General features: G+C 33.6%; 2 protein-coding genes, 1 long non-coding RNA gene and 1 other non-coding gene across 6 annotated transcripts; 1 reads left to right on the top strand and 3 right to left on the bottom strand.

The window, feature by feature from the left end:
• Window positions 1–70: 70 nt before the first annotated feature.
• On the bottom strand, window positions 71–1,277 carry LOC123709357. The gene is made up of 3 exons (XR_006753721.1): window positions 1,222–1,277; window positions 837–1,153; window positions 71–174 (listed from the first exon to the last, which is right to left on the bottom strand). It is a non-coding gene; the product is annotated as an uncharacterized LOC123709357 (long non-coding RNA).
• On the top strand, window positions 139–6,828 carry LOC123709354 (protein suppressor of sable). 3 transcript variants are annotated; one of them, XM_045660625.1, is made up of 3 exons: window positions 955–1,091; window positions 2,585–2,766; window positions 6,755–6,828. In XM_045660625.1, exons 1-3 carry the CDS (start codon window positions 1,066–1,068, stop codon window positions 6,769–6,771), a joined length of 225 nt encoding a protein of 74 aa, XP_045516581.1. In that variant the 5' UTR covers window positions 955–1,065; the 3' UTR covers window positions 6,772–6,828. The 3 variants fall into 3 exon arrangements, with proteins under 3 accessions (XP_045516580.1, XP_045516581.1, XP_045516579.1); XM_045660624.1 differs by lacking the exons at window positions 955–1,091; window positions 6,755–6,828 and adding an exon at window positions 139–290 and having other exon boundaries at window positions 2,585–6,707; XM_045660623.1 differs by lacking the exon at window positions 6,755–6,828 and having other exon boundaries at window positions 2,585–6,707.
• A 227-nt stretch (window positions 6,829–7,055) lies between these two features.
• LOC123709356 (intraflagellar transport protein 22 homolog) lies at window positions 7,056–8,563 on the bottom strand. The gene is made up of 4 exons (XM_045660627.1): window positions 8,423–8,563; window positions 8,070–8,242; window positions 7,556–7,755; window positions 7,056–7,247 (listed from the first exon to the last, which is right to left on the bottom strand). Exons 1-4 carry the CDS (start codon window positions 8,465–8,467, stop codon window positions 7,123–7,125), a joined length of 543 nt encoding a protein of 180 aa, XP_045516583.1. The 5' UTR covers window positions 8,468–8,563; the 3' UTR covers window positions 7,056–7,122.
• A 530-nt stretch (window positions 8,564–9,093) lies between these two features.
• On the bottom strand, window positions 9,094–9,165 carry Trnaq-cug. The gene has a single exon. It is a non-coding gene; the product is annotated as a tRNA-Gln (tRNA).
• Between the last annotated feature and the right edge of the window lie 4,671 nt (window positions 9,166–13,836).

A 13,836-nucleotide genomic window follows, 5' to 3' on the forward strand; every position in this document is an offset into this window, starting at 1 on the left:
CTGTTATTGTAAATAGTTGCGGTAAATAAAATAAAAGTGTAGTCTTTGACTCAAGTTCATATTTTTTATTGGCAGCAATGACGCGATACTACCGCTACTTCTTTGAGAGTGGCAAAATGAAGAACTAAATATTTTCGGAATTAGCTGTTGTTTCGCTGCAGTCGACGCCCGAACCTGAAATTGAAATCATTATTACGTAGTCGATTTGTTTCGTCTTTATATGCAGCAATGCTATGAGATTCTTTTTTACATGGCGTATAGTAGTCGCACATAGTGAATTGTTCATTAATGTAAGATTGGTAACACTATTATATATTTACTTGCTAGGCCATATTTTCTACCAATGCGTGCCCCCAAAATTGTATTTTATTACATAGTGCTAATTAAAAACGATATATCTATTTTTTAATTGTGATATATTTAATACACTACAGCAACATATCCAGGTCAAAATCTTAGTTTTTGACCTAGTTAACAATATTGCTAACTTAAATATGTATCCAAAACCCATCTTTCGTACACAAAATGGCGGACCTCATTTGTTGAGACGTCAATGTATAACTTTTATGTAGCTATTGTACTATGCATGCTCTTTAATTTTATGATTTGTTAAATAGGTAATACTCATTTTTTAATTATTATATTAATTGGGCTTTTGGTGAAGGTTTAGTACCTAGATAGTTTTAATTTCATGTAAAGTGCATGTCATCCGACCTTTTAGAAATGGTAGGCTTATACGGTTTCGTAGTGAATCACTATACGCCAATCACTGTGTTTGTGTGTGTGAGCGTTGCACGAATCGTGACCTCGTAAAAGTAAGGACAAAGATATCTTACCGTTCTAGAAGCTGACGTCATTTATATTATATACGTTCGCGGTGAGAGCTTAGCGCACACCGAGACATTGTGAAATGTGAATAGCCACTCACTGCTTGCTTATTAATCGCTCGTTTCTAATAATTTGAAAGTTGTGGCTGGAGCAAACAGTTGCTCTACTGTATCCCGTCCACACATGTCGAATTACTTACTGCGATATCAATTAAGTGATTTTTGAAGAATTTTCCCAATGACAATTGTTTCGACGATTCTTAGGTATAGTATTCAAATGAAACTTGGAAATCAAAGTCCCATTTAGAACAAACGAACTCCTTGCGCTAAAAATAACATAGCTAATATAGATATGTTATTTTTAATAATACATATAAAACATTATAATAATTACAATTCAACTCTACGCGATAAGTAATTAGGTATATCTCAATACGTTAATTTTCGTAATGTTTCCATCGAAGTTTTTAAAATATAGATATATTTAATTAAATTTTTAGCCTAAAATCAAAATATATTTTGATCCTAACCTTAACCAAACAACTAATTTAAACCATGACGTCAGTTCCTAAAAGTCTTTGTTAACCTATTTAGGTTGTTCATGAGTTGGCGCGACTTCTTTATTTGTTCGGATTATACAAATATGGCGTGCTCGTGTGTATGTAGTGTATAAAAATTGTTTGGTTGTAACTATTGATCGACATTATCAGTCACTATCTTAATTTTTTGCTTTATATCTAGATAGCTACTAAATAATCTGAATATTTGCTAGATATGGTATCGCGTTGTTGCGTTATTGTAGAGACTTTGTAGATATTCTATATTATATGCCATTATGTGATAGAATTTATTTCAACCGTGGGTACCTAATTATCGCTTTTTCGTTATTAATCGTGTTTAACTGCATTTAAGTGCGTAGTTATATGTAACTCTGGTTTAGTCAGTAGAAATATTTAGAAATACCTTAGAACTCTTGAAATAACCCAGATTATTATTTTAGGCTTTAATAGTTTTTTTTGCTATGTCTAAGTTAGCTATATTTGGAAATTTATTGGTTAGAAGTAAAAAGTTCACACAAGTCACATTCAATGCTCACACACAACACGATGATTATTTTGGCGTAGAAAGAATACTAATTCTACAACACAATTATTGTTGCCACGAATTTTGTACAGTGTTTAATAATAGTTAAAAATACTGAGGCATTGAGAATTTTTAAATTGAATCGATATTTAACTTTTGTAACTTTACAGTATCCATCAATTACTAATGAATGGCCGTTTATTTACGAATGTAATGAATAATATCAATGTTTAAGTCTACTAACTAAAGATATAGTCATTAATATGGTATGTTTTATTAATGCTGTATTAAAGTGGACAAGCAAAAAATAAAATCTGATTATATATCCTTTCGTAAATGTATATGTAATGTAAATGTATGTTATGTTTTTTTTCAAGGCCAGCCTTAAATTAGTATGTAATTGTACTTTTACTCTGCAATACCACTTGCACTCAAATAAAGATTATCAATAGGTAACATATGTGGCCTGATTTAACTATTCTTAAACATAAATAGTCAGTACTTCTAATGCTGTTTGCTTAGTGACAAAGACTGATTGATTAATAAACATTGCCATTTTTTCGTAAAAATTGGTAATGTTGCAAAAACTAAACTTTTAAACTATTATGATATTCTTTTTTAATGAACTATTTATGCAAATAAATTTATTAATTAGGTTTTTATAAAAATTCCAGTAATACATTGAAAATGGCGGATCCAGCGTCGAATACAGACTTGGAAGATGGAGAAATCGAGAGTGATGGAGAAGCAACTGAAAATCTGCAAGAAGAAAAGAAAGACGTCGGTGTTCCGGCTAAAGATGAAGAGGTACCCGTAAGCGACAACAATTCACAAAACTTCTATTATTCCAAATCAGGTAAGAAGAAAAAATCTAAGTCTAACAAAGGTGAGCAAAAGTACAGGGAGAAAAGTAAAAAATCGCGGAAAAATGCTAATCCTTTAGAAGAAGATTTTGCTGGCAATATTGAAAAAGCAATAAGAAAAGCTATGAACAGAAATGAGGACAACGATGGTCATGTTGAAACTGATGTGGACGAACGGCGGAAGCATAAGAGAAGAAAAAAATACGAAAACAAAGATGGTCCTAGTAAAAAACGTAAAAAGCAAGATTACTCCGATGAAGTGGATGAAAGCGAGATGATGTGTGTTCGAGGTGCGTCGCCTGTACATAATCAATCACAAAATGATGACTTCCAAGAAGACGAGCAAGAAGAATCTTATGAATCTGATAGTAGTCAAGATTCGAGGGATAACCATCGCAGGCACCGAAATCAGCAGAGAGAAAGAAATAAAAACAAAAGTGATCGACGCAGAGGGAACCATAACATGCAAGATTCCGAAGGTGTGTGCTTATATTTTATGCAAGGCAAGTGTCACAAAGGTGATGACTGTATTTACTCGCACGACGCCCACCCACCTCGTAAAATGGAGCTATGTAAGTTTTATTTAATGGACTGTTGTGCAAAAAGAGATAAATGTTTGTACATGCATGCAGATTTTCCTTGCAAATATTATCATACCGGTCTTCCATGCGTATATAATGATGATTGTAAATTTGCCCACGGCAAACCGCTTAATGAAAATCTAAAAAATATTATACTTAAACATATCGAATCAGCACCTAAAGAAATTTTAGGTGACTTTCCTAGGTTAAACCGCGAAGATGCTATAAAAATGATACAAACCACTCAACTCCAACTAAAACAGCAGTATCCGGAGGAATCAGATAATCAAGAAAAATCTATACCATCATTGTTTGAAATTAACGTTCCTCATCCTCAGAATAACGCAGAAATGATAAATAATTTTAATATGAATAATGATAGATCAAATAAAATATCACCAAAAGTCCGACAATCAAGATGGCAAAATGATCAAACTTCTAACGCAAATTTATCACCAAGCTATAGTCATTCCTCGAGTGTTTTAAGTATAAAAAATTTAACTGGAGTTCTAACACCTAGACAAATCTTAGATCTCAAAAAATTAGGTATTGATAACTTGGATCAACTAGGTCAACTAACAGTATTACAATTAAATGGTATTGGAATATCCCTTAAACAAATAACTGATATACAATTAAATACAATGAGTATTCAGAAACTCGGTTTAATTAATAGTTCTGAACAACAAATGCCGCTAATTCCAACCGGAACTGGTAGTAAAGATCTAGACCTACGCGTACCGCCAGTAAATATTACAAATAATGTAGCAATATCGACTGGTTTTCCAGGTCAAGATATTGATATGCGTTTTCAGTCTTCCGTATCTGCAACAATACATGAAGATTCTTTAACAAATAGCACCCCAAAACAAGATAGTCAGCCTCCAAAAGATACAATTGATATTGACCAATATACTAAAGATGCATTAAAGTTTGCATCAAAAGATAAAGAGAACATTGACATTTCTAATGATACATTTGAAGCCGAAAAATCGATTACCCAAACTGAAACAAAAGATGTCGATCACCGAGTGCTTCCTTATACTGACGCTGAAACAAAATTTACCACATCAAGTATAAATGAGAACGCAGTTCGGCTAGACGGCGATACAGACATAAGATTCCTTCAACCAGATCCAATATTTAAAAATCCAGCTAGAAGAAATCGGCGTTCTACGACAGACGATGACGAGGAAAACAATTTGCTTATTGATGAGAAGTGGTATTCCAGCGATGAAGAAAAGGGTTCAAGAAAGAAGTCCCCAAATTCTACGCCGCAAAAGGGATTCATGTCTCCGCCGGCGACACCGGCACCGCATGTCATAGAGCCTTCATCCGTCCTAAGTAGGATAGGAGACTTATCGAAAATTGATATAAGTGAGGAAGTAACGAAATTGCTGAATACCATGAAGAATAACATGCATGAAAATACATCGCAAAATAATCAAACCGAGTCGGTCAGTGTATCACGGGATCCGAGATCGAAGCGATCGCCAGATAAAACTGCGGAGACGCCGAAATTAGTTCCTCAGAAAAAGCAATCTAGAATATCTATTTACGATTGCGTTGTTGGGGAACCGACGGATGGCCGTAGAAGGAGTGACGTAGATCTTAGACAATCTGAATTTAAACCCACTTTTGGTGACACGGACTTGAGACAGAGCGCGGGCGGAGATATCGATCTGCGATTAAGCTTACCCTTTAAAGCGATACCTAATTACACACCAGCCTCTGAAATAAACGGCTCCATAAACAATCATCCCCCTATACAATACAAATTAGTCTCCATCTTTATACCTAGACCTGATTATACAGATATTAAAAATAGTACCGCAAAATCGCAGGCTTTAGTCGATCCGCGGTTAAGAAAAGTATTTAGATTATCTACAGAGGAATTTCACAGCGATAGTGAAAAGCCTACAACTAAAACGGCACCTGTCAGTTCGGGTCCGCGTGTTGATCCGCGAAGGAAGCCTAAAGAACCAGTCGAGAGCGTTAACGTCGAACCGAAACCCAACGCGTTGGACTTACAAGCGATATTACAGAATTCAAATTGGTACAAAGATTTGAGTTCTACGCAAAAGATTTTTGTGAATCAAAATTTAGCACCTGTAACGCAACAGATCAAGCACTTTCACCAGGATAAGACGCCCGGAAAGCAATTTGACCTCGCCGCGATACAAAGCAGTTCTATTCTATGCGGTATATTTACGAATTTGGGTATCACGCTTGGAGAAAACGCGGAATTCTCTTTATTGCCAAAACCAAAAGAAGCTTTACTGAAAACTCCAATAAACTTTAATCCAAATCCCATCCCATTCGGAGGGAATAATATGAACCCATCTGGAGGGATGGAGCCCGGTATGAACATGATGAACGGCCCGCCAATGGGAATGGGCGGCGGTATGAACAACATGAACGTGGGACACATGCACGGCTTCAATCAGTCCATGTCGGGAAACGGGCCCACTCCGGGCCTCTTAGGTATCGCTCCTAACATTCCACACAACTTCAATAATAATAAATTCGGTCCTCCGAACAACTTCGGCAATATGGGGTACAACGGACCGGGCAATAATGACTTTAATTATATGGAGGAACAGAATTTCCAGAGGTTTCCTCACCGAGGCGGTCATCGCGGCCGCGGCAACGACAGGTGGAATCGCGGCGGGTCAAATCGAGGTCAAAGAGATCGGAAAAACTTCAACGATCGCGGTAATTGGAAGAATAAGTAACTTTATGACTCTATATAATTGTAAATATAATTTAAAAGAAATTAGCTTGTAGATTTTCTTCCACATCAATAATATTACTAAATGTGATCAAAGTGATACATTTAATTATAGGATTTTAGACTCACCTGGGTAGTCTTTTTATAATTGATGATGAATTTTATACAATATTATTGAAATAATATTTATTAAGGATTCGGTATTTTTTTTATGTACAAGTGAAGTGTAAATATTTTTTACAATAATAAGGAACAAGCAGAAGACGGTTAAATTTAAGTTATTAATGTTCAAGGTTAAGTTGATTAAGTACTCATTATGCGAGCCAAATGTTTTAAGACTGAGCGCGGGTTTATAATTGAGTTTAAGTTATTATAAGTACTATGTTAAGTCAGCATCCCACAGCAATCGAACACAGGTGATTAGAATTAGCTAATTCGGTAATGTATTTTATTGTATGTGATTCAAAGCAATATCTATAGGAAAATCGTATTCTGATAACAAAACATAGGTGAATAGTCTGAAATCAATAGTTGTAATATTGTAAGGTACGAAGCATATTTAGTTTTGTGGAACTTGTAAAAATGAAAGTCCATTGAATTTTAAATAAATTATTTATATATTTCCCATGTATTCATTCAGCACCTGCGAATAATGTACCTCTTTTACAGGAATGACTTATGTATGACTTCGGTGACAATTATGGATGCTTTTCAGTAATGATGCACACTTCATTGTTTCATGGGGTAAGTTACCTGCCTCGAGGTATGCTTTTAAAATGATTAAGAGAAGAGGGTCGGGAGAAACCCAATAATACATTCAAACAAATAAACAAGCATTGATTAACTGACACTTTAAAACTAAACTGTCTAAAAACTTTAGAAATATCCTCAAATGCATAATTCTCATTTCAATGTTATCACTTTTACCTGAGATCTGAATTACGATTAATTCTATTGGTCTTAATATACTTTCAACGATTATACACCTGAATAAATTCTAATTTTTAACATATTGAAAACCAAATTATTTTGTAGCCTTAATTTTCACTTTGAGAAATGGATTGTAAAATCGATGATACAAAATTTATAAAATCTAATTTTACACGATCTCTTCTTGTATTCATGTTGATTTCTACTTGGGAAACTCTGGAAAACGTAGGGGCTAAAAGAAAAAAAAAATGATTGGCACCAAATAAATTTAAAATTAGGATTACTGTTTTCCCTAATAAAATTTTGTACCGTACGTAAAACGTATTAGGTAGATACTATGACAATCAAAAACTGTTTCCATGGGACTCAAAGTCGCGGTTTCATCTTACATAAAAAGGTAACATTGATAAAACGTACGGATGTTCAAGATTTTAGCAACAATTAGGCAACACAGCCCGAATATCACTTATTCCACGTCATTAAAAGATTTTATGGCAGTCTAAAGTCTCTTATTTTCTTGCAAAACATAAGCGTACATACATAAGTTCAAAACACCAGTATCCTCCTGGCCGTCGGTACAGTTGCAGAATACAACACACTGTTTTGTAGATAACTTTGGTTGCGACACGAAATAGTTGTATAAAAGTTCCAATTCTCGTGGTGCATTCGTCGAGTTAGACGAACATACAAATATAACACCGCTGACACCAACTCGAAGAGCAGGCCAGCAGGATTCAAACCTGTTCAATGATTTGTAGAAATTAATTTAATAATGGTATTTAGAATTTACACCCAATTGTAGATCTAAATATACGTTTTGAGCTGGATGTCAAAGCGCTATTTTAATTAAATTTTTTGATTTAAAGCATTGCTAAGAAAGTTCTGTGTTATAGTTGGACCTAAGCATGAAACTTAAAATTATAAATCCTACGTACTAGAGAAGGCACAAGTCAAAAATAACCGACGAGCATGCATGGTAAACGTAATGAAAGTGGATGAAGCGAGTGCGGGATGGCAGGACCGTAGAAAGTGAATATTGATAGATAAATCTTACTTATGATCACCGCTGCAGTCCCAAAGTTCAATATCGACCTTGGACTGTTTGTCGTTTATACTTAGATTTGGCAGTTCAAACTCGACGATTCTAACACCCTGAGTTGGACGCGGTTCAGAATCTTCAAAATTCACAGCCTCTGATATGAAATTAGCTAGCAAAGACTTTCCACTCTGCAAACGAAAATAGTTACATTTTTGGTGTGTTGTGGTATGTATGAATGTTCCTCTCACGGATTCATTTTTGAGTCGATTTTATTGTAAGTTATCGATCGAACACTATTAAGTATTTATTAAATAATCCTGAACGCCCGTAAACAATCAACTTAAACATATCAATAAAACAAAACTTACTTCAGAAGGACCTATCACGAGTATCTTGAGCTTCTGAATTTGCATTTTAATTATTATAAATAAACAAACTGATGCTTAACGAATTACTATTTTAGTACTGTTTTGTATTAAACACAACACAACACTTTGAAATGACAATGCTGTTTGTATCCCTTGCCTTGGTTACCATGAATGCTAGGCAACACATACTAAATTATCTAATCAATAAACGTACTACCAATATAAAACTGTTTCGACCAATAGTAAAAGAAGATGGTATGTTGGGAATCTCTTCAAATTGTGAATCGTCAAAACGTATTATTTCCATCCCTTTAACTCAAACATAGGTTAACTTGATTTATTTATAAGAAATATTACCGTACCTACCAGTCATTTACAGACTTATTTGAGCATACCATACAAACATGCGATACGCATAACATTTACATATATGTTTATTGTTTCCATGTTCGATACATCGACTACTACTTACAAAGCGCCTGAAGAAATGTTTACACCATAAGTAATGATTTTGCGTACCTGATTCCGGTAAACTAAAAAGAAGCATTTATTTGCAAGATTGTTCCTTCAGCAAAAAAATCAGTAATGCGTAGTTCTTTAAGCTTTAAGAGGAACTCTGAACAACACGACTGCGACATGTATTCTTAGCTAACATATAACATCAAAAACTCAGGTTCCACCGAGATTTGAACTCGGATCGCTGGATTCAGAGTCCAGAGTGCTAACCGTTACACCATGGAACCGTGTGAGTCACGGGTCAAATTTATAAACATGTTATTTACTCGAGTGAAAACAAAATTAAATTTTCTGTCATGGCTTGATGAGGACCATAGTGTTTTCCGTTTTTCTCCATTTCTGCTTTGATTCATTTTTTTGGGTATTTTTTTTAAATATAGTTTGTAATTAAAAATATCTTAACCCAATAATATAAAAGATTAGAAAGAAAAAATATAAATGTAAGAATCGGGTCTAAGGCTTAAAATAAATATGGAACGATTATATTTAATATAGGAAATGGTTTGAAAAATCATGCAACGAAATCTAAATTTATATTTTAGGATACGAGCCTAGGGCGAAGGTATTCTTTAATGCCCAGGCACTGCTTATTCGATAGAATTCCTATATTAGTGAAATGATATCTTTTTTTATTATGACTTCTTGATATCCTAACGGTGAACTATTATTGTGGCTTACCACAAATTGTGATGTGCGTTGCAGAACATTTTAAAGTAAGCTCTGATAACGCCCTTTATACCAGTACTATACTCCGTTATACATAATTATATGATTTTGCAGTACATTTGGTTTTGATCTACTGAAAGAGGTAATAAAAATTAATACTTTAATAACTTGTACCGTGTTAAAACTGTTAAGTTACCTGGAATTGATACTGTTGAAGAGGGCGAGTCAAATATTATATATCAAAAATATATCACGGTAAAATCAAATTAGTTGTTTTTTTTTTATTATAAAGTATTTTACAATGAATAACACTTGAAGGATGTATGAATCAGCGCCGCGTAACTGGAAAGCTCTTTAATATTTGCAGTCTACCACAGATGGCTCCACATACACCGTTTTAGATCAAAACTTGGTATTGCACCGTAGAAATAAAAAATAAATACATATTATTATTTATTATTTATTACGTTACGTTACGTTTTATTACGCTAGTATTATTAAGGCGTTTTAATTATTTTGTGTCATATTATTTTACACTTTATCTTAGCAATCTTAAAAGAGATATTTCTATGAGACTATCTCTATATATTCAATAGGATCACAATGCAAACGATAAGTTATTAATTACGTCTTAAAATATTACATACAACATAGCACGTAATATTTTCTCATACAATATTGACAGGATGTAATAACATGTGCTGAGATGAGATACTAACAGCGATGTATATTTTTATAATGATGAAATGTTTCTTGTTGGATAGAAATCTTTCTATTGCGGCACTGTATACACTTTTGCAGCTATATATATGTAACTTAGACGCATTATTATTCAAATAGCGGACCTTATTATCTTACCTATAAATCAAACGAGCATCCGGGTTCGACGTTCTATCCAGCTTTAGACTAAGCAGGAACCTAGCTGTCCTAACGTTCCTAGGTCATCGACCGAGCGTTAGGTTCGCAGGACGATAGATATTTTTACTTTATTGGTTTATTAATAGAAATGAGTGGTGTGTCAGTTTCGAAGGTGTAAAGTATTATACTGCTTTTAGTTGTATGGGTTTGTTTTTCAAACAGATTTATGATGTATAGAGACCAGTATTTAATAACATGATGTGAAAACTAACTAACTGAATTGTCCTTTCAGAGTTATCGGTTACTTAGTATATATATTTTATGAATACTGCAACTGGAGCCTCAGAATCCGTCCTTAAATTTTGTAATTACACTTATTATTCTACCATAGGAGATAATTTAATGGGTGACTCTGATTATTGCATACAGGTAAAAGAAATGTGATAGCTAATTTATTTAATTCCTCGCCACATAAGTAAAACAAATGTAAAAAAGTCATACCCTGAGGATTTCAACGATTACAAGTTGCCGAGTGAAGTCTTGCTATTTAAAATCACTAGTCATTCGGAGACCTCCCTCAATTTAATTATGTAAACAGCGAGCGAGCGCAAGAATGGGTCGCGCGAACATCTAGAAGTGCACTGTCTGAAACGAATTATTGTTAAGTCTATAACATTTTCATTTTTAAATGTATTTTAATAACACTTTCGCGTCTTGTTTGACAGGATATTTATCCTGGTATCCATTATAACTTACCCTAATGTCGTCAACCTACACCCGTGTCTAATCCAGGCCACATGTTATTTTTAACATGTAAACATTTTTATGAATATTGTTTATGTAAGCTGTTGAATGTATTGCAAATAAATGGTATAGTAATAAACAAGAGTCATACCAATAAACCTACCCTTATAAAAAGATCGCTTCGATGTTAGAATTTAATGAGCTCTAAGCATTAATTGCTGTAATATAGTAAATTGCTTTAGTGGTTTTAATTTCAAAATAAGTGTAACTATCACCTGCACCCGTTGCTTGCTTGTAAGTAGAAATAATCAGTAAAAGTAGTAGTGAGAGTAGACTCTCGGGCCACCGTATTACCATACAAGAATTAAAGTTACGTAAATTTAAGTTTTATCTTTTTTCTATACGACAGGAGGCATTCCAGCATCTACACACTTCTACTCTCTGCTGGTTTCACAAAGAGGTGGTGCGCGGCATAAAGTGGCTTAAAAAGCGCTGTGTTGTGGAACGCCAGGAGTCGAGATTGTGAGAATGGGATTTAAAAACTCCAAAATCTAAAATTCGTGATAATTCTTTATATATAATAGTGGTTAAGAACACTGTCAGGCAGGGATGACTGATTATCTACCTGTGTGAAAACAAATGATCATAGAATCAGATTCTGGGTTTCAAATTCCCTGATAAATAATAATAAATTCTTATACTCAAGCTAGCAAGCTCAATGTACTCATTACTTACATATAGAGGTATGTAGATTACTATCCATGACTAAGCATGTGCCATTGCAAGTAATTCATATTACTCCAATGCTGATGGATATCTGATGCATACGATATGTTGGAGAAAATGATTTATAGTCCTTAGATTGAGTTATTAAGTGGCGCTTTCACGATAACTTAAATTATTATAGACTAGCAGATAAAACATTTGAGTTTGTTCTTGAGTATCAGAATATGTATCTGTTTTACAAATGCAAAAACATTGGAACACTTTGATTTTTATTTAAACAGTCGTCCAAAGGGTTACGACCTGAAGACACTAGGTACAGTTATTGACGAAACAATCGGTTCAAAGATGGTATTTATTTATCAACATTCGTTGCATGTACAGAAATATACAATTGGCATAATTAAATTAAAGGAGGGCGGCCTTATGGCTTTCAAGCGATCTCTTCTAGACAACCACATTGAGAAAAAAAAATAGTTGGATAAGGCAAGCACAAGATTTGAAAACTAACCAAACAAAACAAAGCAATTAAAACATATGTATACAGTGAACAGGACAACATTTTAAAAAAGTGCACATAAATCACGATAATTTTGGATCGATACAATGCATACGGTGTGGATAGGTAGTCGCTGATAACCTACTTTCCTGCGATGTAAGAGTAGTGAAAGACGTAGCTGTGTGTTGATATTATAACTGGCGGACTCATTAAATGGTTATCTATAAGAAAAGGTAACCATGGTAACAACTGCTACCATGCTAAAAGATAGTCCACGTTTCAAAATTATTTAATTTTCTTTAGTAAAAACTGTATTTGTCCATATAATTTCGAGAATAATATTATCACGTTGATATTGCTAAGCGAATAAATTACTTGATTATACTAAAAGATAAACATACAGCTCGTAATCTCGCACTAAATTCCAGTTTATCTCTAATACTGCCATGTTTGTATACACGCTAGGTGATATTTTTATAATAAAATCTCTAAAATTAGCTTTAAATAACTAGTTTATACGGAAATATAATTGAAATACCTGACAAGAATGTTGACTTTTATCGATATTTGTTGGTCACTTTTATTTTACTAATTACATATCAGGCGTTTTCTGACTTAAGTAGTTTTTTTTATAAAATAAATGAACAGCTTCCAAGTATAATTATAATTAAAGGAGTTGATTTGGTATTTGATAGCAGTCCACTTGGTATTTCTACAAGCTCTATTTTTTTTAATAAACAAAAACATCCCGTCAATTAGATCACCTCCTCTTCCGGGTGAGGAAGTCTCATAGTGACTTCAGCAGAGGTGGTCAAAGTTAAACATCAGATGAACTCTCTTTTAGTCATTATTCCTAAAAGCCTGCCTCTATCTTTGAACTATGTAATATATAATATATTGTAGAATTTCATAATTTTTCGTCAATTCCCAGCAAAACACCAATTCGTGACCAGTAAAATGCGTTCCATAATATAAACACAGTTGATGCATTTTATTCAATAACATCTCCACAAAAGAGGTCGAGAGTTGCAAAATCGTGACATTTGGATAGCTATTCCAGATAAAACAAAATAACGGTCACGATTGGATTATTCAGACTGAGAGAAAGTTTAATACGCAAAACAAAGTTTACTGTGATTTTTACTCTCGAGAAAACAAACAGTATCCAAGTGGCATAAAATTAATTATAACGTAAACTTTCGTAACCTATTTTGTGTTAAATTTGTACATAGATTTAGTTTTCTCAGTTTATTTATACAATGTATATATAATTGAATCAAATTGCATTGCCATCTTTTAACGTCTCTAGAATTTGAGTCGCTTAGTAGTGAAGTGGAATGCGTATAAACAGTTAATTGCTAATGAAAATTTAGATAATAATATCAAAAATGTCAACCTAACAAATAAA

Source organism: Pieris brassicae, chromosome 5 (genome assembly GCF_905147105.1).
Source record: "Pieris brassicae chromosome 5, ilPieBrab1.1, whole genome shotgun sequence".
In the NCBI taxonomy this organism is placed as follows: Eukaryota; Metazoa; Arthropoda; class Insecta; order Lepidoptera; family Pieridae; genus Pieris; species Pieris brassicae.

Coding starts and splice junctions, on each gene's coding strand:
- LOC123709354 (XM_045660623.1), top strand. CDS start 1,066: ATGACAATTGTTTCGACGATTCTTAG. Junction 1,092..2,584: donor ATTGTTTCGACGATTCTTAG/GTATAGTATTCA, acceptor TAAAAATTCCAG/TAATACATTGAAAATGGCGG.
- LOC123709356 (XM_045660627.1), bottom strand. CDS start 8,467: ATGCAAATTCAGAAGCTCAAGATACTCGTGATAGGTCCTTCTGAA. Junction 8,243..8,422: donor TCGTGATAGGTCCTTCTGAA/GTAAGTTTTGTT, acceptor TTTCGTTTGCAG/AGTGGAAAGTCTTTGCTAGC. Junction 7,248..7,555: donor TACTGGTGTTTTGAACTTAT/GTATGTACGCTT, acceptor TTTTTCTTTTAG/CCCCTACGTTTTCCAGAGTT.